We start from the raw sequence: 26,071 nt of genomic DNA on the forward strand, positions 1-26,071 counted from the left end.
GCGATTTATAGGAAACTCGGCAATGGAACTTTCATATTTACAAATTGCCATTTATGTTGCCGACTTTTATACATGTATTTATATTTAATCATAAAATAATACATTTATATTTATTTATATGTTTCTTCTCACCCTCCCTCTCCTCCGGCTATTTTCATTTGTCTTCCCTCATTGATCACTGTACATAATAATATACTACCTGTTTCATTCATCACTAATGCTTTTGGTAAAAATAATAATTTTCTATTTTACTTCCTTCAAACAATAACATAATTTTTGTTTCCTCAATTGACTTGGTCTACTCATTAATGAATTTAGGCATTGCATTAAAGACCAAAAGAGTAGAGTGTGTAGGGTCAATGACCCCAAAGGTGAGAAGGGAGAGTGAATATATTGCATAGTTGCACCTGTAAATGCACGACACTCAGAAATAAAGTTCAAGTATGATGTCGTTTCCGAAATCAGAATTTTGATTCTTACAACAAAGGTTTGGCATATTATTAAGTAATATATTATTATGTACCGTGATGAATGAATGAATAAAAAATGAAAATAGCTTAAGGAGAGGTAGAGGAAGAAGAAGCATATAAATGAATATAAATGTATTATTCGATTATTAAATATAGATATATGTATGAAAGTCGGCAAATGGAAGGACGAGTTTGGTGGATGCAGGAAAAAAATATGAAACTCGGCAACCCTATTGCTGAGTTCTCTATAAATCGCCAATTCCATTACTGATTTCCTAAAAGCTACACTAGTTTGGTAATTAATTTAAAAGGTACACCAAGACTGTAATATTTCAGTCAAGGTGCACCTATGATATAAATTTGTCGATATGTGACATCATGCGTCCACGACTAGTCTTCAAGTAGTTGATCTGATTTGCTTTGTTGCCTCTATTTCTTCATCCTCTAAGTATTATTGATTAATTTCTAGTTCAATTGTCCTAGAGTTTTATAAGATATTGCCTATAAATTGTTATTTTCAGACTTTGTTGTTAAATTCTTCATTTTTTGGAAGGACATTATATAAATATTATAGTGATTATGTTATATTGTTGTAGACTTAGACATTAATAATATTTTGGGATGTTTCTATTTGTAATGTTATCTCAGCCCATCAACTTCGTAGGTTAGTATAAGATCTCGACACCACCAACTGAAGAAGCCTCTTAAAAGAGGTGAGGAATATCCTTCATGACCACGATGTGCAAAGTCCACTTTGTCTTTGGTTTACCTTAGAAAAACTGAACAATAGACAAAGTAGATAATGACAATAATTGAGGCTCACGTGTGAAAAAATACAGTAAGTAAAAAGGACACATAACACTGGAATCAGGTACTAGACAGAAAATAACAAGGTGAACATGTTTCTTTTACTTTGTTATGCGGTCAGGTTGCATTAACATTTGTACACTTTCACGAAACTGTTTTGATAAAAAGAAAAACACCAGTTACAGTGAGAACAACCTTATTCCTTCAATTCATTTACAAATGCCAACCTGCATGAAATTAAAGGCTGGCAAGCAACATGGTAAGAAAATGTTACTGAAATTGAATCACAAAATGTACAAGTTTGTGTTTCCACGGTTGCAAGTTAACATAAATTTCTTTCTACATCATCCATTATATGTGGTTGGATGCGATCAACACTGTGTCTTTCATGGTTCCATCTTGGTGATGCATGCCATGCAGCCCGTGCTGCTTGGCTTGGTGGTGAGACCAGTAATCATGGGCAGCCAAGACTCTGTCCAAGAGCTCCTGAGGGACGGGCTCTCCTCTCCGCTGTTGAGGGGCGATTTTTGCAGTGTGCACTAATGTTTTCCATTTATCCTGTACACAATAATAGGCCAGACCATTCAACAGTTAAACATACCAACATTATGAGGGGATGAGACATGATAAAAGAGAGTACCTTCAAGTCAACATAAGTCCGATGGTCTGCATTCTCAAAAGCTCGCAACTTTACATCACGCCATCTGCATTAATAAAACACTGTCAGCAACCAAGTTCTCATGTCTCTTACAGATGAAACTGATAAACATCAACCCAAACCTTCCGGTTCCAAGTTCCTCAACTGCCTCAACAAGTCCTTCAACTTCAGACACAGAGAACGGTCTCCTGGTTCGACGCTGTACAAGCTCAGAGTGTCTGGTTTTCTGACCAGCAGGAATCACAGCTAATGCTTTTGTGCTACTAGTGGGAACAGTAACTAGTGCTCTGGCATCCGTTGTTATTTTGTCAACTACAGTGTCAGTGGAGATAGACGTCGACTCGTGATTACTTTCAACAAGGTTGCTCGCGTTTGTCAGAAAGGAGGAATCCTGTAAGGCATCACTAATCCCTGAATCTAGAACACGAGCTTCTGGGGACCTAGAAAAATCAAATTATGACATTAGTTGTATAGACAGTAGAAAATTTAATTGATTAGAGCTTAACCATAACCAGACTTTTTAACTAAAAACTGAATTGAGTATATTTCTAGCTTTTGTCCATTTATCATAACTTTGACATCAATCATCATATAAAGTTATGGCAAAGAGAAAATCATGTCATCAACTTTGGCTCACCTGGTAAGTTGAGGTGTTTTGCATTGAGAAGGCTCGCCAACACAAACAGCTGGAGAAGCTCGCAGAGAACTGGGCTCCAACACGAAACCAAGTTTATCCAGGTTCTCTTCACAAGATATACGAGTCTGCCGAAGAGTTCTGTTGTTACCTCTAACCTTTTTTCCCTGAAGAAGAACACCAACATGCATTCCACCTCTAAGCATTCCCATTATTGCCTCCTTGACTGCCCTCTAATTTTTCATAAAAGATAAAAATGCATTAACAGAATGTTCTACACAGCCACTTGAATGCGCAGACAAGGACCACCTAAAACAGCAATACTTTTTTTTTAAATAAGACAAACTATATATCCATACCTTTAATGAGCCAACAGTTGAAGTTCTGGGGACCTCAATATAAAGTTCTGGTATCCTGAAAGACTTGATGCTGAATTTCACTGGACATGAGGTATACACAAAACATTAATTCCTAAAAGGTGGATGAAAAATCAAGCTAACCAAAATTAATGAACAGCACACAATTAATTACCATGAGAATCATTAGAGGCTTGCCGTTTTATAGATGAATTAGAGCTGTCTCCATCCATTCCTTTATCTGGTGAATTAGACACACTATCCCAGCTGAATCCACCATCAGAAGTTATCACTGAACTCCGACCAAAGAATTTTCTCCTCTTGAAAAGAGTGCATTGCCGAGATCTTTCAAAACTATAACAAGTCTTCCTCTTACGATAAAGAGGTTTTACTCCCCCATCTGCAAATTCTATATTAATTTCAGTGAGAAAAAACAACCTAACTCATACACATAATACACATCAAACAATGAAGAACTAGGTAGCAAACAAGTTGTCAACAACCTCACCGGTTCTAGAATGTTCACAATCCTTCAATTTTGGAGCAACCTTCCAGCGTTTGGAAGTCAGCAGCTGCCTGATTCTTCGGCGTGCAATGCGTTGTGGAGGCCTAACAGCCTTTGACTTGGTGCAAACTCTGTTGCACCTTAAAAAGTTTTCGTCATCATCTCTAAAACCTAACTTATTATTATTCCCATGCCTGGAAATTGAAGCATTGAGCAACAGATCCCCACAAAATGGAGATTTAACATTACTGTTTGAGTTAATTAGTGAGGGAGAGTTAACACACAATTCCGATGGGTCTTTCAAACAAAATTTGTTACCCAAAGGCAGTCCCTTGAACACTGAATTGCTAACCACCTGTTCCCACCTAAATCCATTCTTTACATTAGCATCAGAAGACTCCCTAACATCTTCAGGTATTTCTACTAATCTATTAGAATGATGCACAAACTTATTCCGGCATTTGCAATTTTTGGACATCAAACCAGCCTCAACTTTTTCCGAACACTCTGAATTACTATTATTATTAACTGAAACACATTGCACTATACAGTCAGTCTCAGCATGTTCAAGACATTTCTGATTACTCTTTTGTGATTCCATCTCAGTAAATAAAATACTCTCTGCACAACTTCCATTGTGAATTCCTTTTGCCATTAATGGCCTAACTTCACCTTGCCTTTCCTTCTCAACAAGGGTGTGGCTAAAGGAAGGATGATGATTTCCTTCAGAAGCATTGTTAGAAGCAGAACTTTCACTCTCCTGTAACAGCTCGCCAGCTAAAGATGCAAGCAGTTCAAAAGCACAAGCTTGGCCATCCTCAGCTGACTTCTTGAAAGGACCCCTCCTCTGAAGAAATCCAAACTTAAGGGATTAGAATATAGTTCAAAGCACAAACAAAGGGAACAACAATTGCCATAATTGTAGCAATGACTTACTCTTGTAGATCTATGACGTTTAGCAGTAGGGGGGACCTGAAAGCCCCTGAATCCATAATCTAACCTCTTCACCATAGCATGAACATATATAACGCATTAATTAATCAGAAGCATCAGTATTCCAGATCCTTGCCACTGCCATAAAAATGAAGAACCATGTATCATGTTAGCTGTTAGAATTTTGCTACACCGTGTAGGAAAGAAGTCAAACATTAGCCAGTACATTTTCGTATGAATAATATCAAACTATCACCATCAAAATATATTTTCAACAATTTCAATTTCCAAAGGAAGACTTACATGTTAAAAAACCAAACAACTCTCTGTTCCAAACAGTATTGAGTCCTCAAAAACTACAGCAAGAAAAGGTATGCTTTTTGAGAAAAGTTTCACCGTAAAGGGCAAATTCTATCTACATATATTTAGAGGAGACAATTAAGACTTGTTCATCATGCAGCATGAATGCAAAAGGAGAACTGAGAAATCAAAATATTAATTTGGCATAGAAGGTGTGCAAAATTAGTGGAAAATAAATAAATATAGGAGCCAGACAACAAGAGGTCAATCATAAAATCCCTCCAGCTGTTATCACATTTTTTGCCCAAACTGAAAACATAGAAACAATTAAGAAAAGATTTAAAATTTAAAACAACACAAAAAGTTACCATGTTGACTCAAAAATGGTTAACTCTTAGTAAGATACAGAACACATAAATAAGCAAAACTGCACATACAACACAATGAAAGACGAATCCACATCTCAGCAATTAGAAAACCAGAGATCCGGTGAATCACCTGAAGATAAATCAGATCTCACATAAAAAGAATAGCAATTAAATTCATAAATAGAAAAAAGTACACGCTTTAAATGGTGAATGGACCACAAAATGAAAGTTAACACAAGCAAAGCCAAAAACAAGTTCACGGACTCACAAAGTTGAGTTTAGGGAAAATCAACAATCTGAAAGGGGAACCATAAAATTCAACCAAAAAATGCCCACAAACACAAGATCAAAATTTTAGAATTGAAATGAAGGAAAACCCCAGTTACTTACGCCAAACAGGGTCTTAACATCCACGATCGGATCTGAATTTCTCAATCCCAAAACCCAAAAATTTCAAGGGGTGGAAAAAAAATAATATTTTTAGAACAAAATTGCATAGAAGCAACCATAATTCTGCATCTCCGAAATTCAACGACACTTATCTATGCAGAATTAGCACAAGCCACGAGATCGACGGAAGAAAACCGAAATTCAGAAAGATTAACGTGCATAACGTCACCCACCTGATTAATTGCGATCAAGTAACGAGATTTGCGAGGAAAACCATTTGCGACGTAAATGTGTGAAATTATGGAGGATAATAAAAACCCGGGAACTGTGCGAAGATGCAAAGATCTATGGGAATTTGGAATCTAAAATCAACAAAAAAGTTGTGTTCTTTTTCTTTCTGTGGGTGTTTCAAGTTTTCATTTTTATTAATATAAAATTTGGGAGTTTTAATTGAAGGGACAAAAACCCACCAACCCCATTAAAACCATGGTGGTATATACAAAAACCACGCATCCAGTGCCTTAAACCCCTTTCTTATCTTCTAAAAAACAATAAACAATAATGAATGAATGAATGAAAAATATTAAAGACGGAATCTGGTTAACTGGATTATTGCAATTATACAAAAAATAAATATCTGTACTTACATGTTATTATTACTTTTAAAAAACAATAAACTATAAATTGATGTATAATTTATACGTACTTCTTCTATAATAAAAGGTAGAGTGTTTTTCTGTCCATATTTTATTCTTCTCTAAAATGTCACTAATTATAAATTATTACTGTTATTTGACAATACTGATAAATAAGTGATATGATAATTGTTACCCACTAAATTTTCTATCCATCTCAAAATTTATATTTTGATAATATGATAATAATCAACTTTTTGAGGCTTTTATCTCTTGTGATAAATAAATTCTAAAATAAATAGTATAAATCAATATAAAACAAAAGATAAGTAATTGAAGTAAAGAATTATACTTAATTCTAACAAAATGGAGACAAGGTGAGATGAAGGGTAACGAATAAGTCAAACTAAGTCCAATGCTTAAATGTGAGGGATAAAATTTACTTTTATAATTTTTTATTTAAAATAATATTAAGTATGGGCACTAAAACTTTTGTAAGTACATGTGCCATCATCTTTAATCCCTAAGCTACAAAGTGAAGTTGGGCATTCCTATTCAATACTTTTTTAAGGGATGTAATTTTTTATCTCAAAGAAAATATTATTTCATGTATTATCACTTGTAATTAGTTAAAAATATATTTAATTATTAAATTTTTAATTTAAATATATTTTTTAATCAATTAATATATGATTTGGGGCATATGATTTAGGGATCACAAAAAAATCTGACCCATGAAAATATCTACAACGGGTACCCACAAAAGTAGCTTATATGTGATAACGAGTTTTATGATATATGCCTCGTGGGTACCCGCCAATTTATTTTTTAATTAAATTTTTATATATATTTATTATTATTTTAAGATTATATATCATATATTTTATTATTATTTCATAATAAATTACACATATTTGACTATGATCACAAATATATATCATATTATTCATATAATAATTATTTTTACATATTAATTATTACAAATTATATAAATATATAATTAAAATCAAAAATTCATTGGATACTCGTAAATACTCATCACCAACATAGTACTCGCAAACATTATGGGTTTGGGAACACGAAAGCATTACCCACGCCTACCCGTTTTCGTTCTCATCCTAGACTTACTCTCAATGTCGTGCATTACCTAATTACAACATCTATAACATCAAATAAAATATACATTATTATTTGGATCTCAATATTTTTATTATAACTCTACATAAAATAAGAATAACATATATTTTTCTCACAATGATAACTATTATTTTTATTATTGTTTCGGTCCCATAATATCCAGTTTTTTTCAACAACATATACATCTTTCTTCTCGCTTTCTCTTGCCCAAAAACAATCAATAATTATTCTTATTTAAGAAGAAAAACCAGAAAATAAAAATGATATGATGAATATAAATTAGAAAGTGTAAATCGCATCATAGGTTGAAAGACATTTTTGTTTTGTCTCTTAAATCAGATAATAATAAATTGATAATTATTAATTATGAAAAGTAAATTGAAGTTTAAAAAATGCTTGCATTATATTGATAATTAAGCGATTAAGTTATATACAAGGTTATCCACTCTAAGCTTACATCAGTTATAAATTAGTTAGTCTAGTGATTAAGATCTAACTAGATTTGTAGGGTGACTAAAATGTCAAATATTTAATTCCTAGGAGCAATACTTATTAAAAGGAACAATCATATATTTTGAAAGAGATTAATTTCTTACTTAAAAGAATAAATTATTATATCCACCACACTGTTTCCGGTTCCGGTTGTTCTTTCATCTTTTGTTTTAATTTGGACCCTATCCATTTTTGGGTGACGTAGCCCATGGGCCTCTAACTCATCTAACTTCCTTTACTTCTTTGGACTTGGAAACCATCATTTTGGGCAGACGCTCTTTCAAAAGAATTGTGCTATTTTGCCAATTCGCATAGCTATGATATTTTGTCTTGTAATTTTTAAAACAGTGTGAAATATAGTAGGAGAAAATATGTTTTCGAAATTGAAGTTGATTAGTTTTTCAAGTACTGAATATATAATAACAATTCTTTTTTACTTTATCTTATTTTATAATACTCGTTAATATTAATTAGTTCTAATTATTTTCCGTTAATTCAGTAATACACTAATACCTGTCAATTATTATATTTTTAGTAAAACAATACAAGCATGACATCTTTATATCATTATATGTATAATAGACCATCGTAAAATAACTTTAATGAAATATATATACTATAATGTTTAAATATATAATAGCTTGAGGTTTAATATCATTTCATTATGATGTTTAGAATACATAAGATCATAAATCATAATGGTTTAATGCCGATTAGTTACGGATGGTGATAGTTGTGATCATATCCGCATGGACGCATTAGATTATATTTGAACTACTCCACAATTAAATATATTTAAGACATAGTGATATTAGGATGTTGGCATTAATGATTATAATGGGGGACCTCTTGAAAAAGTTATAGACTTATTTCTTTTTTTGAAACATAAAAAAGGATTAAGAAAATAAATTAGTGATGTTGATAACTAATGATAAGCGTTGGTGTCTTCACAAGTTAATTACAAATTTTCAAACCATAAAATCAGCTAGAAATAGACATTCATTGTGTTTGGACCCTTTATCGCAAATATAGGGTATGATGATAAGGTAGCTCTCCAACTAAATGGGCCAGAGGAAATCTTCAACACAATCTCCAAATCAATTCTCAGCATAAAACTCAGACATACTGACCGTTAGAAATATAATACCCCACAGGCACAAGTCCTAAAGGCCATCCTTAAAATTATAAGTGTACATAGTATAATATTTCATACGGTACTTCTTGTGATTGATCAAAATATATTTAATTAATAAATTTTTAATTTAAATATTTTTTTACTTTATCACAAACAGTAACATATGAAATGACACACTTTTGTGGGACAGTATATGTGCTTCATAAAATTATTAAAAGAAATGAAAATGGATATAAACTAAGGAGAAAAACAAACCACAAATATAAGCATGTTCTAAAAAATCCTTGGCAAGTTGGCCCATTAGGCATGGTAGTTAATCAGGTACTTGTCTTCATCAAGCTTTACTTACTCATAGCAGCGTGGTAGGGCCAACTTGGACCAAATGATTGATTAAAACGAAGCTTGAGTTCAAAAAGAGTACAAAGAGAAGTTGGTAGTTGTGGTGATACATAGGAGAAGTAAAAAAAGTTGAAGATATGATTCGTAATCTATTTGCTTGCTTAGGGGGGAAACTTTATTTTATAGGGATTGCGTAAAGCTCAATATATAGCATGCTATATTTGGGTAATAGATATCATTTAAAGATGGGACATAACACAGTAAAGGGTCCAAACGGTCCACCATTGTCATGTAAAGATTGGGCAAGTTTTCAATAAGAGTGTGAATGAACAAAAGGTGATGCATTAAATCATACTAAATATCATTACTAATACTCTAGTGTACTATTTTAAATCCATATTGTTCCTCATTATGGTTGTTCTTCAGTCTTGCTAGGGTGAGGTTTGGTGTATGGAAGTTGATGCGGAAACTTCTAATGTCACATGAGAGATGCTTGAAAGCGTTAAGAAAGGTGTCTGAAAAGGTTTTTCAACGATCAAGTTAATATATGAGAAAGATAAATGACGTAAGAGTGAGTGAATAATAGTAAGAGACAGAGAATAACTAAGTGAGTGAGTATATATAAACTTCCTTATAGGAAGAATCCCCTATTTATAACGCATAAGTGAGAGGAATATTTCTTGTAGATGCCAAGGACCTAGCCGACTCAGGGGCCTTGTCGGACCTGCTCCAGACAAGCAAAAATTGATTTTCCTATGTCATATTTATCTAGCAGGTCCGTACTTTGTAGATAGTTGACTTTCAGCCTGTGATGGGTCAAGTAGATGTATGACAAGTCCATCTTGTTGTGTTGTAACATGCGACTTGTAGCAGAAGTCTATATTGTTCAAATGATGTGACAATCATGTGCAAATGGCATAACACGGGGCATTAGAAGTGGTCCATGTATTGTCTTATTGTCATTGTCCGGTTAACGAAACATCCTTCCACATATCTAATTATTCGGTCACGGTCCGAGAGAGTTTAGAACATACTCATCCTAGAGTGAGGTGGAACAATTTACATATTGCCATTAATTAATTCCTATTTTTTGGTACATAATTAATTCCTATTTTTAATTTCATCCTAGCATGGACCTCTCCGCTACTACTAATCCTTGGCTACTGCGGCCACGATCTTGTTTCCAATGATACTTTTATTAGATTAATGACATGATATATGTTTTTTGAAAAGCATTACAATGCACTTAAGCTTAGTCTAGTTATTCCTCTAATTATCCATTTAATTGGCTCACGGTTTTGAAAAGCTTTTCTGTGTTGGATGGATATGTAGCACATGCCACATTAGATCAAATAATTTAACAAGTGTTTATTACATGGACATGAAGCCAACTCATCAGTCTAGAAGAAACCATAGGTATAAAGTATAAACCTTAAGCTGGCCTTACCAAGATGAGCCACATCCAAGTCTTATCCCAATCGATACTCTTACTATCAGTTTTAACTTTATGAACAAAGCCTATCCAAGTAATACGGAGTATTCGTTTATTTTCTTTTAAATTCAAATTTCACCATATCATTGGAGATCTATGTAATTATCTAGAGTTGAAATCAAATGTTGTAATAATAATTGCTGAATTTGAAAATAAGCTAGCTTTTTGGTTGTCTGATTTGATATAAAAGATACGTGACTTCGAAATTAACTTCTAATTATAGATTCTGCTTGGTACATTAAAGGTGTCTATAGAATGAATGGGTTATTGGTAATCAATTAAGAAGATCAATGAAGTTTCAGTAATTGATCCAAATGGTGATTTGAATTAAAGATTGTTAATCATTCGTTACTTTGACATCGGTTAATTGTCAGTGCCAACTGAATTACCTACCAAACCATATGATTGAGACTTTTCACTAAAGAAAAGATAATAAGCATGATGATGCCTTTTGGTTTCAGTATTACTAAACCGCCTGTATGCCGATCCAAATAAAAACCGCCTCTATTATTATGCAAGTATGCAACATACTAATTTAAATTAGACTCGTCAATTACTAACAAGACATTGATTTAGTAGTATAAGATTCCACTAAATTTTTAGGATGATTAAAATGTTAAGATTTGATTTTTGGAAGCGACACTTGTTGGAAGAGACAATCACAAATTTCAAAAGAAATTAGTTCTACCAAAAAAAACTAGACTGATGAATTCACTGTGCATCTTTAGAGTAATAAAATTACTCAATTCCTAAATAATTTGAGGGATATTGGATGTTTGGAAAATGAAAAGAAGTTATTAATTAATTGAGCTGAAGGGAGCAACAAATATTATCATTTATCAGAACAAGGAGCTGGTCCAAAAAATTTAGTGTCATATTTTTTAATAGAGAGGTAAATAGTTATTTTCACTCGTACTTTTAATCATAAAAATGTAATTTCATAATAAACAAAATATTATAGTTGTCTTTTATATCTTATTGTGGCCTTATTCCTGTTTTACCTATGCTGTAGAGTCGTGTATATTCTAGATTCCTAACATGACTTTGTTACTTTATGATTTCCTCTTGATCAGTCATAATTGAATAATTTTATCAACAATAAAACATAATTGAATAAAAAAGAAATCATATTATTTTGGCAAAAAGAAGTAAAATTTGGAAAATCGTTATAGCCTATGGATTTTGAACACCGTTTATAATACTATGTAACGTTATTAGGTGAAGTAATAAACGCCTTCACAGGTACACAATGTTAACATCCCCTATTAGGAGGTAAGTGAATGTGAGTAGGATGAGCTGGTGCTTTGGTAATGGTAGGTAGTAGTAGGAAAAACATTGACACGTACTTCACTTGCCCCTTCCTTTTTCTTCATTTTCCACGTCCCTAACTCGTGGCGAGAAACAAGGTTCTAATTAATCAAAAAATATAGTACTATATTGTTTAAGGCACATGAATTCAATTGAGATCGAATTTGGGGTGCTGAAGTCAAATATCAAAAGTAGTGTGTATATACGTAGTTGTTGAACTATGGCTTAATTATATTCACTACGTGGCAGATATTGTTGATTTGGTGGATAACATGCTGGAAAATTTAACCAAGTCACGCTTCAAAATCATAAAAAGGAGGGTGACTCAGGAGTCAATGACTCACAAATGTGAATGGATTTAGAGAATATTTGATGCATACTAAGCTTTATTTTAGGAGTATTTAACTATTTATCAATTATATGAGGGTTCGCCGTCTACAAAGGTACGGCAAATGCACGGCGTGATACGTGCACCGATGAATGCGGTGGTGGCTTCCATGTAATCACCTGGGACCCACTTTACTCCATTTTTGACCCTTGAATTTGTTCCATAATCCTCTAGGATCTTCGTTTGAGTTATGTCTTGGTAACAACCAACTTTTGTCTATCAAATATGCTGTAAATTTTTATAGGAAGACCACTTAAGTTTTTTAATCTACTCTTTATTATAGCCATTAATTCTAAATTTTTTTAATGATTTGAAATAATGAATAGATCTAAATTATTAAATGTCTATAAAATTGATGATCAGAATGAGGAGTAAATTTAAAAAACTTACTTTTAGAATAAATGGATACCCACTCTTTTATATATTCAATATACTAATTAAGCATTACAAGGTATGTTGAAGGAATGATTTGGGTAGTTTTTTTGTCGAGTACTTGAGTGAAGGAGTTCTGTCTTAAAATATATACCAACTAGATAAAAATAATTATAAAAAATTGCATTTCCAAAATAAATAAATAAAACCGATATTAACTCATACATATAATATCTCAAATACTCTTAATAACTAAAATCAACTTCCAAGTTGAGCATGACTACAAATCATGGGTACTTAATAACAATGATAAAAACTTACTTGCTTAAATAATATTTCAAATGTATAAGGGTGTGTTTTGAAAACTTATTGTTAAACATTTACCATCACTTTTCACCGCCTATTTTCTCTATATATATTGTGAAATACATAATGATTGAATAATAATGCTTTAATCAAAATATATCAAATTATTTATATCAATTAATAATTTCTTAATTAGTTTACATAACCTTAAACATCTATAATTATGGAAGTGGTGACGTCATATTTAAATGTGTTATTCTTGTATACATTAATTTTGTATTCATTGGGCTTTTGAAGATTTTTCTTTTTATTTGTCTCCTTTAAAAGCCCAAGTTTATTAGTTGTTATTTTCACATTACTCTCATTTAATATTTTATTATTTGTTTGGAAACAAAATTAGTAGTGAAGAAAATAGCACAAATTTTGAATTAGACTGATAAATAGTAAGGAAAATAGTAACTTTGTAGTGATTAATAATGGAATAATAAGAGGCATTAGAAAAGTGTGATGCAATGTTCACTTTTGATGCCCCTACATGGCCCACTTTTCTCTCCCTCAGCCTCCATAAATACCAGACACTCTTCCCTCTCTTTCCACCTCATAACTACAACAAAACCCTCATTTCCTCATAAACCTTGTTCTCTCTCTGCACTGAGACAACAATGGCTATAGTCCACGTCATCACCATTGTTTCCTTCCTGGCTCTCCTAGCATCCACCCAAGCCAAAATCCCCGGTGTCTATTCCGGCGGCGCGTGGCAAACCGCACACGCCACTTTCTACGGAGGCAGCGACGCTTCTGGAACCATGGGTAACTAACTAATAACTATCTTTCTCACTCTCACTAACCAAAACAAAAAAGAATAAAAGAACATAATCACTAAAAGTTAATTACTTTTTGTTGTTTAGGAGGAGCATGTGGGTACGGGAATTTGTACAGCCAAGGATATGGAGTAAGCACTGCAGCATTAAGCACTGCTTTGTTCAACAATGGTCTAAGCTGTGGCGCGTGTTTTGAGATAAAGTGTGCTAATGATCCTAGTTGGTGCCATCCTGGTAGTCCTTCAATTTTAATCACTGCCACTAATTTCTGTCCTCCAAACTATGCTCTTCCAAGTGACAATGGTGGTTGGTGTAACCCTCCTAGGCCTCATTTTGATCTAGCCATGCCTATGTTTCTCAAGATTGCTCAGTACCGCGCCGGCATAGTTCCCGTCAATTACCGCCGGTAACGTTCACCTTCCCCTGTTTCACTTTTCAATCTTGTTTTTCAACATTATTTATCTCACTGTTTCTTTTTCAATTTAACGAACTTTTCGGGTGTGCAATTATATGCTGCCATTTTATACAATTTATTTTTGTTAGTTAAAATTTTGCATTCAGAGTAACTTGATTAGCTTAATAACATTCATTCATTGGTATTATTTATACTTAAGTTATAATTTAGTTTAATTGCATACATTTTTTTCTCTTTTACCTTTCTATTAAAATTAAACTCATTTAACCATTGATAGAATATTTACGCTACTAATTACATTTACATGAAGTTTTCCCTTAGAAAAAGTGCAGGCATTGAACTGCAAGAAATCACTAATAATGCCATCGTTTTTAACCAATTAATTACTCTGTTTTAAGTTGTTTTTTGTTTTCAGTATAGTAGAAGTGGTAAGTGAATAGATGCTGTCCACTATTGTTTTAGTTTAATTTTATTTTTCACTAGTTATGTTTAAGATGTTTCATAGAATCATAGTTCTCTGTTTTTCCCCACTAATATTACAATTTTAAGACTATTTTCACAGTAACGAATTATCGACAACTTTAAGTTAATATCACGTATTGAGAATCAAATATCATAGGTTTAAAAAATTAATTGTGTGAGCTATTTAGCATTATCATGTGAAAGCGTGTTTCGGTTTCACTTCGTTATCTATGTCAAACGAATAAATGACATCATATAACCAGAAAACGACGCCGTTAGTGTGTAAGAAGATTCTGCTTTAGTGAGAAACTAGACATTGGATGATTCGTGCTTCGGTGTTGCCATCAGAAAAGTGAATACTGAACAGAAACCGTTGATTATTCACGCGGTCTGTAATATTCGTGGGCCCATATCTATAAACAGATAATCTGGACCGTTAATCTGAAACCTGTTTATGTATTCGAAAAACCAAACAGAGTACCCATGCTGTTCTGTTTTATTATGAGTAATAATGAGTATGATTTTGTACATGCAGAGTGCCATGCCAAAAACAGGGTGGGATAAGATTCACAATCAACGGTTTCCGTTACTTCAACTTGGTTCTGATCACCAACGTGGGAGGTGCAGGGGATATCGTGAGGGTGAGTGTTAAAGGTTCAAAGAGTGGGTGGATGAGCATGAGTCGCAATTGGGGTCAGAATTGGCAATCAAACTCTGTTCTGGTTGGTCAGTCACTTTCATTTAGGGTCACAGCCAGTGACAGACGCACCTCCACTTCTTGGAACATTGCACCCTCTAATTGGCAATTTGGACAAACCTTCATTGGCAAGAATTTTAGGGTCTAGTTATATGTGGCCGTTTTATTCTCCCCCTTTTCTTCATTTTTATATTAAGGAAATGGTTAAAAGAAAAGTGAAAGTATTGGTGGGTACTAAGTACTATGGACTATGGTAGTGATTAGTGGAGCTTTTTCACTTTTTTTCTCCCTTTTGTCTTGTTTGTGAAACTAGTGGGGTATGAAATATCTTGGTATATGGGTTTACTTTTTGAGTTTTATAGAAGAATTGGAGGGAAGGAAAGGTGATGTGTAATTTGTATTGAGCTGAAGTGGCTGCAAATTTATGAGCCCGCAGCTATACTTACTACATAGTTCTATATATATGATATATAAAACAAGCAAACATGTTTGTATTTCTGTTTCTAATATATTTTGGCAATTTACTTAAGGGAAGTTGGTGATTTGAGTTGATTGAATAATGCTTTGTTCCTAAGCATGCTTACTCACTCCGAAAAGCACAAAAAAAAAACAGAGAGAAAAGAAATTATGTAAACAGGACATGACACATGGAGTTGAGAGCAAGGAAGCATGGGACACATATAGGACAAAAAGGCTACATGAAGTGATGTTATTGTAGGATAAATGAACAAGTGTCACATACATGTTTTGTCTCACGTGGATGCTGAAGAATAAAATGCTCAATAGCCAAAGCATTTAGTACAATCCTGCCTATATTCATTGCAACCTGGGCCAATACTTGGCTACATAATTAATATTAGTAGAATCACTATGGAAACAGTGAAACTTGCTTATTTACTATCCACTGAGATCACTGACATACCTTATTCATTAGAGACAACACCTTATTCTTCCAATATTTGTCTCTCTTTTTAATTCGTATTATGAATGACATTGAAGAACTCAAATTACCTCCTTCTCAAGGTCTTCTCTATTATGGGCACTTGTCTTTTCTTCATGAGATAGTCTTCAAATTTCATTCTTAATTTGAATTAAAAACACGGCCCAAAGACTTCAATTGTATTTCTTTGGTGTAGGGAAGTTGATCACAACACGGTCTTATATAAATGGGAAGGGTGGTATTAATAATAATAAAATGATAGAACTGGTCCTTAGTGGATTAAAATATGATCGATGATTGTGCCACGTGAGTTGCATGGTCATCCCATGAACTTTCATATGTTGAGTATCAGTTGAAGAGAAGTGTAGAATAAACCAAACGCCACTATCCATGAAAGAAGAAAAAACATGATTCGCCGTCTGTGGGGATCGAACCCACGACCACGTGGTTAAAAGCCACGCGCTCTACCACTGAGCTAAGACGGCTACTTGATCTTTCATCACATAATAGTAATACCTTAAACTAATTTTAAAAGCTGCTATATACTTATTAGTTTTAATCAGTCAAATGCTTATTTCAGTATATTTACATGAAAAGGAAACAATATCAGATTAAAAACCTCCAATCCGTTTTGTTAGTGCATGTTTGTTTAAGATTGAAAATAAGCAATTTTAGATCGTATGGATTAAATAATTCTATATATATATATATTGTTGTAAAATCAAAAGCTATATATTTAGTTAAAACTAAATTAATCAATTTTAGTTATTTTATTTTGTGTCCTCTTTATCTCTTTTATAAGATTGATAAATATTGTATTAATAATTGTTGGTATGTTAAGTCTTTTTTTATATCTAGAAGGAGAAAAACGAAGACATTCTATTATTATTATATATTGGAACTTTTATACACCATTGACAATTTAAACTTTTGATTTTGGAAAAGGATTCAATAATAACTTATTATATTAGATTACTACCTCATTGGTAATAGTCTTTTAAGAAATATATACTTCTCCAATTTGTAATGAATTCAGCATCAAAATGTTTTATGTTAAAATTAGGTGGTTGTTTTACTTTCTTTACAGCTTGTCAAGGAATAACTTGGTCAAAATCAGATTTTCGAAAAGTGGCACTAAAACAATTCTTATATTTTGCATCAAGTTGATAAACCTTAAAATTAAATGATGGATTTACATTTTATTGGAGATGTTTTGTGAGAAAGAGCACCTCCACCAATATGATCATGGATTAATATCAAACACTTTAAGAATACTTGGTAAGAACGAAAAAAAAGCCTTTGATTATGTACTTTTCATAATCAGAATTGAGCGATGTCTTAAATTTGTTTCTCCTAAGTAATATCATAGGGTGATGACATGCACACAATCCATTTGTTTTTACAAAATCACACAAAGGAATGGTTAAAAAATCTCAATCATTATTTGTATACAAGCAGAACAAATTTCAAATTACTGATTTCTCATGTGACTAGCGACATTCAAGTTTTTTGGTTAACTATAATAAGGAGATAAATATTTTTAATATGATCAAATTCGATACTCAAAAGTCAAAAGTACATTTCTCATAAAATAAAATAAAATTCCACCTCATTCCTTTTCACCAAAAAAATGAAGATAAAAAATGTTAATTTCAGGATTATAATCAGAGGCTAAGTTTCAAGCACTTCTTTTGTGCTCATTGAATTTGATGGTGCAACTAATGGTGACTTTCTTTCCATCCCCCAAAATCATTGTCACAATGTTCATCTTCCTGTGTATTCCAACAAAGAATGGCATTAAAGACAATCCCAATATGGTATTATTTACTTCATTTGAGATGAGTCTTATAAAGTAAAGGGTTCTGTAACTTCTATTCACTTGTGAATATGATAATAAAGTCTACAACTCCTAAATGAGCACCATGAATAGCATTCTTTCAGATTTACATAAATGGCTTAAGAATATATTTAATCCTATACAATTATTTATTTTTATAACAAGTATATGTCTTTTCAAGTATTAATTCTACAAACTTTACCTTTAGGGTGAAAGTTACACCAACTTCAATTTCACCACAATAAATTTGGTTCTCTCTAACCACACTATACTTGCGAGGATGAAGCTTAGCTGATCCCTTCTCTGCTCCTTCTGCCAATAAATCCTTCACATAGATTCTGGATACCAAATAAATGACCCTTTATCATGATTTCTTAATGGAAAAAAGTAACAATTTGCTTTATGATGTAAAGGAATTAAACCACTATGATGAAATTTTTAGCAACTATCATTTTCCACATTGTCAATAAGAGCAAATCACAATGACTCATGCAATTTATAAATATGAAGGCATTAAAGTCTTACATGACTTGGCCAACAAAATCATCTGCAGAAAATACATCTTTGTCCTTGATTTTAAGGCAGAGTTTGTATTTGTCACCTGAGCCAGGATATTCCACTTTGAATACAATTCTCTCATTCCATAAAGGATCATTGCCAGCCCCTGCATCATTAAATACAATTAGCAACTTGAACCCTTTGGTATGGTGACAAATGCAGTGATTTATTTGTATCTGTGGTTTTGATTACATGAATTTTGAGCTGTTTAAAAAAGAATATGAAAGCCATATACATTAAAAGTGGAATACACCACTTTCTGATGAATCATGCAGATTCATCCATGTGTGACATAATCCTTGGTTCTTATTATCTGCCTCAGGTTCGCTTGTAGGGAAATTGTTTAGGTGCAGTCTAACCTGCGAACTGAAATTTAGTTCGCTTCGAAGTAAACTCGTTTTGTAACTGTTGGATGAAATATGCCTTGTCATTCTCATTTCTTTTCTTGTTTCTAGTCACAATTGTTGATGCTATATGAATGTCTCAGTAAAAATGAGAAAGAGGTTAGAAACCAACCACGAGGTACACTGCTTTTGCGCTCTTGGCCTTTGTATTGTACCAGAACATAAGGATCCATACGAGCTATCAATAAATAAAACAAATATAAAAAAGTGCCCAGTTAAAATCAGAACATAGAAGGATGATAAAACTTGCATGTATTAATTAGAGAATAAATAATCATCGCATAAAATCTACGCTTTGATAATAAAATGAGGAGATAAAGAAGAAGAAAAAAGTAAAGTATAGTACAAAAGATATCAGATTCATGAAGCCCCTTTGCTTTCACTAACAGCACTTCCATGTACCCAATTGCCATCTCTCTCTCTCTCTCTCTCTCTCTCTCTCTCTTAGTTGACAAGGTGATGATGAAAAATAAGCTTCCCTGGTTTATATGCAGGATAAACCTTAAAAGTATTACGTAAACGCATATACAACGCATGATCCAAGAAACTGAAACTGGAAACTAGCCAAAATAGTTATGTTTTACTGTTTTTTAATACTAAAACAAGAGCCAGTTGGTGTTTGTTTTATGTTTTGTTCAGAATTTTGAACTAACACGTTTTTACGGCAACTACAAAATTGTTAATATTTTGTTGTATCAGTTGTTGTTTGTGGGAATCAGTTAGGTTATTGCATTTTAAGAATAAAATTGGCGCTGCAAAACAATGATGTTTTGCATTTAAAATAAAAAATTGAAAAAGTAAAAAGAACTTACATTTTTTACCATTTATGTTGTTATAGAGGATTGACACAATTAGTTTTCTTTGTATATCTAAAACATCGTCAAATTTTGTCAAATAGTGTAACAAAATTATTTTTATATTTATTTTTAACATTAATATTAGTATAATAAATAAGTATTGATAATATTATTTCAATTTTATTACCTCAAAATAAATTTATAAAAATATATCAATTAATATTTTTATCTAGGCCGGAGGTAATTAGGTATCCTCCTTTAACAACGAGTCATATTTAGACCTGAAGCATAAATATTATTCTACATTTCGTTTTTCAAATTTGTAACTGGTTTTATACTTCAGTATAGAAACAATATATGAATGTAAGAAAATAATATTTTTTATAATAATGATTAAAAATAAACAGTGTAAATAAAATTAAACCTCACCAAAGCCTTAAACGTTATTCCACATTTTCTTAGTAAAAAGTAAATATGAACTCACCTTTTATATATCACACATCTACGTTAGTGCAATATAATGTAGAAGAGGGTAAGCGAAACATCTGAATGAAGTTGCAAAATAAAAACAAGACGGTGATGGAACTGCAGGCTGCAGCAGTTAAACTGAGCTCACGTAAAAGGTGTTTGACAAGCTCAAAACAGTTTTCATCAATCATAGTTGTAGATTAAGTTTTACCATATAAGTTCAGAATGTCAACACTGCACTTCAGTAACAAATCTGAGATTACATATCAATCCATCAAATACGCAAACTATAAGCAGAATATGGTATCTGAAAATATCCTGATAATAATTAAAAGAGTTGTACAAAAGCCCAGCAGCATCTTGCAAACAACCTGCGACATGCATGATGAAAACCATCAAAACAAAGTTTAACCACAACAAGGAACCAATCCCCTAATATATAAGATTTGAATATATTCTACCTCATCTATCATGTCTGGGTGACAACTCGATTGGAGACCTTGATCTAGATCCAGCTGGTGATCTTGATGCTCTACGTGATTTCCACTGTACTCGATCAGCCTCAGACTTGTATATAGAGTTCCTTTTTTACAGAATAATATGTAGTGATAATAGTGTAAACGCATAAACAAATAAACAAACTGGCACAATCAAGTAAAAAAAGCTAAATAGTATATAAAGAGACTCACTCAGCATATCCATTACTTGGATTCTGATCAGCACCATAAGCTGGAGAATAAGACCTGCGATTATGTTCACCATCTTGCTCCCCAGGAGAATATGACCTGCGCTTTTGGTCACCATCTCGCTCCCCAAGAGGACTTTTTGGTGACCTGGGACGCTCCACTGGCCTTCTAGGGGAAACAGAGTAGTCATTTTGCCGTCTCGGGGCAGGAGAATGTGACCTGATAAATACCAATTCAAAATCATGACTAAACAAGCCTCATATTAACTACAAAACAAGACACCGAAATTGTGAACCTTACCTTGAATGATATCGACTTCTGGAACCAGAGTGATAAGGTGGTGAGCGTGAGCGAGATCTGGAAATTGAGCGAGATCGATAACGCCCTAATGGATTTGACATAAGAACAAAGATTCAATGTAAACAATTCTTGAAAGTATTATATATGAAAGCAACCAGTGAAAGAAGTTCACTACTCTAAATTTAACAAGATGCCTTAAAAGTTGAGAGGGTGAGTAGGATACAGAATAAAATAACAAAGCATATATCCTCAGGCAAGGAATGTTTCTCTGGACACTCCTCATTAGAGTCTAGATATCAGTAAATATTTTGCTTTTAAATTAAATTTTGGATTTGTTAAAGTAGGGAATGTGAATACACATTTGGGAGTATTAAATTAATAGCCTCACCCCAGTGAGGTACCTATTAACCTACCCATGTTCGTAGGAAACAACCAATATAAGCCTGTATGGACTAGTCTTGACTCTTGACTAACAAAAGATGAGCTAGAAAACATCACGGAAAACAGGCTGTCACCAATCACTAATAGCTAGTTACCAGTCCTGGATCCTCATCACAACAATCATTCAGAAGAACCAGCATTCCAACAAGAAACCAGTCTTCAAGTTCTTAAATTATGTGATGAAACCATAATTTAAATGGGAGATATCCTAGTTGCCCTTCTTTTTTATTTACATAGCATTGATTTTTTAGGGTTTTTCTATAAAACTTTTAAAAAAGAGTCAACCCCAGTTCCTTCCCTTCTTTCCTTCCTTCTGCGAATTTCTTTTTGTTTTCCCTCTTTACGCGTTCAGCACCTTCCAATGAAGCACTTTCTGGCCACTCAGTCTAATCTCAACTTACCACATACCCACTTCTAAGGAAAGCTTCTTCCCCTCTCTCACAATTTCACAACCATGGCCTCATCACAATTCACAACCTTCCTCTGCCACTCCCACTCCCAGTAGCACCAAACAAAGAGTATGAATTACTTATATTTTTAGTATTTTAATGTATTTGTGTATTTATGTGTTGGATATAAAATACAATTTGGTGCATTTTAAGTATTTTTGTGTTTATATGTTTAAGATATAAATTACTTTACATTTTTCCCTTAGTTGTAGCGGCCATCTCGCTGTAGTGTTTTTGGGGTAGATCGCTATGGGCAGCTATCTGTAATTGATAACCTAGGTTTTTTAGTAAGCTAACTAAAATTAATAATATACTTTAAATCTGATCAACTAGATTAACTTTTAAAAACGTAGTAAGGTTTGTAAAGTCTCAGCAATCCTGCGACTGTAAATAACTGCATCATCCAATATGAAAAGAAAAACTACAGTACAAACTACAAAGTCTGGACAGTGTTATGTTTTTTAAATATCAAATTATTTATATATAATTAAACCAATATACTTCAGATATTCAGATTAGATACAAAATAGATCTTAAATATCTTATTCTAATTTCAATTCCGACAAAAGTAAGCAATAGGTCTTCTTGATTAAAAGATTAATATTATTATAAAAGAAGAGGGAATATTACAATAAAATTCCACACAAGAACAAAACAAAAACCTAGAAACTAAGCAAAAGGGTCATGCAACAAAGCACGCCAGTCTCTTTGGAAGAACCTATTTAGATCCATTAAGAAAACAGATACTATCAGGACAAAGCGGCAAATCTTTCGAAGAACTACGATAATTCTAGAACAGCAAAGCAAATATGATTCATTCAATTAGATAAAATGTCACACAATCTATCATTTCATACTCATTCACCCAGACAGAAAGTTCTAATGTCAAAGAAAATGCATTCAAATAGCAGGTTGAGCATATTTTTATATCTGACACCGAGGAAAAGTGGAAAACCCTCCACTTATACATGCATGATGTATAGATTTCAAAAGGTAAATGCAATTTGAGATTTTAAAGAAGATATTACCATAAGGTGAAGACCTTCGCCCCCCATAGCTCCCCGGTCCTCTGTCAAATATGAAAAAACACAGTAGTATCTTTAAGGTGAAAGGGTTAAGCTATAAGACAGTTTTATAATCTTTTAAACGGGAGGGGTAGACATGGCACAGGATGAGGAAGAAATACCTGAACCTACTAGTCCTGTGGCGCATCTCCTCTGGTCTCTTTCTTGTCTCTGCAGCTACAACTACGGTTACTTCTCTTCCAGCAAAAATTTGTCCATTCATATGGTACTGTGCCTCCGAGGCATCATAAGGATCCACAAACTGCACAAATGCAAATCCTCGGGGTTGTCTGTATGGAAAAAAGCAGATTTTCATTCTATCAATGCTAGAAAAATATTTGGCAGACACAAGCTGTAGAATATGCTGACTAGGAGAATTTGCATACCCAGCAGTAAGCACCTCATAACTTACTATAGCTTTCTTTAGACAACTTATTATGGTTCTCTTGAGACATGAACACAGCAGTGGGTGCTGAAATTTTACTAAACCCGCTAAATCCAAAGCTTAGTGGCTGCCCTTTTTTTCTTTAAATTCAAGCAGTAAAGGAAGTGATTTCAAAATTCTTCAACACTTCAACATTGATTCGTGTGTATTTATAAGAAGCTCTTGAATTCAAAGCTCCAAGAAACTAAGTCTTCAATTGGACAAGAATCAAACTTCCATTCCATGAAACTTGTATATTGATTGTCTAATTACAGTTTCTCTTGGTATGAAGATTAACACACTTCAATTGGGACCAATATGTCCTCTTCAAAACTTGGGGCTTGGGCTTGGTTTATAACTTCAATTTCAAACCAACACACCCCCTGACAAACCAGTCCAGAATGAATTCAAAATCGAAAATCAATAGCAAATGCCTTTTCAAAATTGAAACTAAAGCAAAACAGAACACCCCCACTCAGTTCTTTGACGCACAGAAATAATTAACTAGTCAAAAATCAATTACTCTCACCAATCTGAAAATAACATAAGTCAACGAGACAACGACAACAATAACAAGTAGTAAGGCACATGTATCAAACAAAATGAAGCTGTTATATTCATTAATAAACACAAACGCATGAATCAAACGACACGAGTCAGAAGATATAACCTAAAATTGCAAAATTCTTGATCAATATTTCGGGATAATAAATTGAGATATATAAAGAGATAGGTCATCACCCTGAGTAATAGTCCTTCGGAATATAGACATCACGAACCGGACCGAATCGTTCGAACGGGACCCGAAGTTCATCAGGTCGACAATCGAGAGGAATGTTCCTTACGAGAAGGCTTCCATTATTGCTTTCCCTACGCCTGCCTCCTCCGCCGCCGTGTCCCCTCCTATAAGGAGGTGATGGTGGCGGTGGTGATCTCCCTCTACCGCCGTATCCTCTCCTTGGAGGACTGTAGTATCCTGGACTGTTCCTACGCATATTGTTCTGTGCCCTAAAAAATTTCACAAATAATAATAATCAGATAAAAGATTAAAGTACGGACAATCACAAAATTAACCGAATAAGTAGATGTGCTAGAATCGAAGAAAGTACAGAAGTTGTTCGAGATGGTGGCGTAGTCGTTGGTTCGATTCGAAAGAGTACACAATTCTGCTCTCACCACGAACAACTTTAAACCCAGAGTAGAGACTACAAGCATGACCATGTTAGTTATATTATGTACAGCGCACCGTTTTGGTGTCTGGATAATTAATTATTAGATATTCATTATTAATCGTAAAGATTTTAGTACGTAAGTAAAAATTTATATATAATTTGTACTGTCATTTATTTGTATTTTTTTAAAATAGTTAATAAAGATAAAATATAAACGAATAATATAAATTAACAAAAACTCATTGGATTTACAAGATCGAAGGTTTGATTTACACTTACTGGGAGGAACAACTATAAATCCCGAAAGGTAAATAATATTAATGAATAGTGGATAATAAATTAACAAAAAACATATTTTGACATTACATTGTTGGTAATAAAAAAACATAAATAAATAGTAGTTAATGCACTAATAATATATAAAACTTTTTCTTACTGCATTGTTCTTTTTTCAATTAAACTCACTATTGTTAAGATTTCAATTTTTTTATTTTTAAATTAAATAATCTAAGAATTACAAATCCCCCATTAGAGCATGACATAGACCGAAAGCGGGATGAAATTTCTACGGTGACATAGGCAAAGTTTAAAAAATCTAGTCAACTTGAGTTTAACATATAGTCAACCTTAACAGATTCAAAATAAAGAAGAGTGGTTTTTTATTGGGAAAGTTTGTGTCAAGGGGAAAGTATATTGTTGTTAGAGTTGACGTAGTTTTACCAACTAAGCTAACTGTTACATTTTATGGAAGAGTTGTGGCCTTTGACGTTATAAGTGGTTGATTTGCGGTGGTGCTGCGTTTAGATTGAACTTGGCACTGGGTATGTGTTTAATGCTGGTGGTGGTTGGTTAGGATAATGCACAATAGAGACGGTGGTTCCTAGCGGTTGACGGGATTATGGTGATTGTTTGAGTGGTTTGTGGCGGGTATCGGTGGTGGAGGTTCTTTTCCAACAATGGCGAAATGTAGAAAGTGATCGACCTCCACTAAATACATACGAAATTTACCATAAGGTGTACCTTAAATAGACCCCTTGTGATAACTTAGCCAATGTCATATAAATTTTTGCTGAGAATTATTATTTCACAAAGGGTTACATTTAAACTCATT

General features: G+C 33.2%; 4 protein-coding genes and 1 non-coding gene across 12 annotated transcripts; 1 reads left to right on the top strand and 4 right to left on the bottom strand.

Annotated features, from left to right (window-relative positions):
- Window positions 1,357-5,905, bottom strand: LOC109360396 (telomere repeat-binding protein 4-like). Of its 3 annotated transcripts, none has more exons than XM_019605276.1 (9): window positions 5,655-5,905; window positions 4,367-4,501; window positions 3,434-4,277; window positions 3,101-3,325; window positions 2,929-3,008; window positions 2,573-2,802; window positions 2,058-2,375; window positions 1,918-1,981; window positions 1,357-1,835 (listed from the first exon to the last, which is right to left on the bottom strand). In XM_019605276.1, the coding sequence occupies exons 2-9, from the start codon at window positions 4,439-4,441 to the stop codon at window positions 1,629-1,631; spliced, it is 2,043 nt and encodes a 680-aa protein (XP_019460821.1). In that variant the 5' UTR covers window positions 4,442-4,501; window positions 5,655-5,905; the 3' UTR covers window positions 1,357-1,628. The 3 variants fall into 3 exon arrangements, with proteins under 3 accessions (XP_019460821.1, XP_019460819.1, XP_019460820.1); XM_019605274.1 differs by having other exon boundaries at window positions 3,101-3,334; XM_019605275.1 differs by lacking the exon at window positions 5,655-5,905 and having other exon boundaries at window positions 3,101-3,334; window positions 4,367-4,523.
- Window positions 3,414-25,000, bottom strand: LOC109360398 (serine/arginine-rich SC35-like splicing factor SCL30). 6 transcript variants are annotated; one of them, XM_019605280.1, is made up of 8 exons: window positions 24,898-25,000; window positions 24,530-24,796; window positions 23,487-23,654; window positions 23,329-23,369; window positions 21,411-21,495; window positions 21,114-21,329; window positions 20,886-21,010; window positions 3,414-3,428 (listed from the first exon to the last, which is right to left on the bottom strand). In XM_019605280.1, exons 2-7 carry the CDS (start codon window positions 24,781-24,783, stop codon window positions 20,887-20,889), a joined length of 888 nt encoding a protein of 295 aa, XP_019460825.1. In that variant the 5' UTR covers window positions 24,784-24,796; window positions 24,898-25,000; the 3' UTR covers window positions 3,414-3,428; window position 20,886. The 6 variants fall into 6 exon arrangements, with proteins under 6 accessions (XP_019460825.1, XP_019460827.1, XP_019460828.1 ...); XM_019605282.1 differs by lacking the exon at window positions 3,414-3,428 and adding an exon at window positions 20,534-20,795 and having other exon boundaries at window positions 20,886-21,007; XM_019605283.1 differs by lacking the exon at window positions 3,414-3,428 and adding an exon at window positions 20,534-20,802 and having other exon boundaries at window positions 20,886-21,007.
- Window positions 13,645-15,927, top strand: LOC109360399 (expansin-A4). The gene is made up of 3 exons (XM_019605284.1): window positions 13,645-13,835; window positions 13,934-14,252; window positions 15,259-15,927. The coding sequence occupies exons 1-3, from the start codon at window positions 13,688-13,690 to the stop codon at window positions 15,566-15,568; spliced, it is 777 nt and encodes a 258-aa protein (XP_019460829.1). The 5' UTR covers window positions 13,645-13,687; the 3' UTR covers window positions 15,569-15,927.
- On the bottom strand, window positions 16,774-16,845 carry TRNAK-UUU. The gene has a single exon. It is a non-coding gene; the product is annotated as a tRNA-Lys (tRNA).
- On the bottom strand, window positions 17,984-19,587 carry LOC109360400 (16 kDa phloem protein 2-like). The gene is made up of 5 exons (XM_019605285.1): window positions 19,506-19,587; window positions 19,272-19,337; window positions 18,723-18,861; window positions 18,400-18,535; window positions 17,984-18,132 (listed from the first exon to the last, which is right to left on the bottom strand). The coding sequence occupies exons 1-5, from the start codon at window positions 19,570-19,572 to the stop codon at window positions 18,079-18,081; spliced, it is 462 nt and encodes a 153-aa protein (XP_019460830.1). The 5' UTR covers window positions 19,573-19,587; the 3' UTR covers window positions 17,984-18,078.

The sequence above is a fragment of the Lupinus angustifolius genome, chromosome LG11 (genome assembly GCF_001865875.1).
Source record: "Lupinus angustifolius cultivar Tanjil chromosome LG11, LupAngTanjil_v1.0, whole genome shotgun sequence".
Taxonomy (NCBI): domain Eukaryota; kingdom Viridiplantae; phylum Streptophyta; class Magnoliopsida; order Fabales; family Fabaceae; genus Lupinus; species Lupinus angustifolius.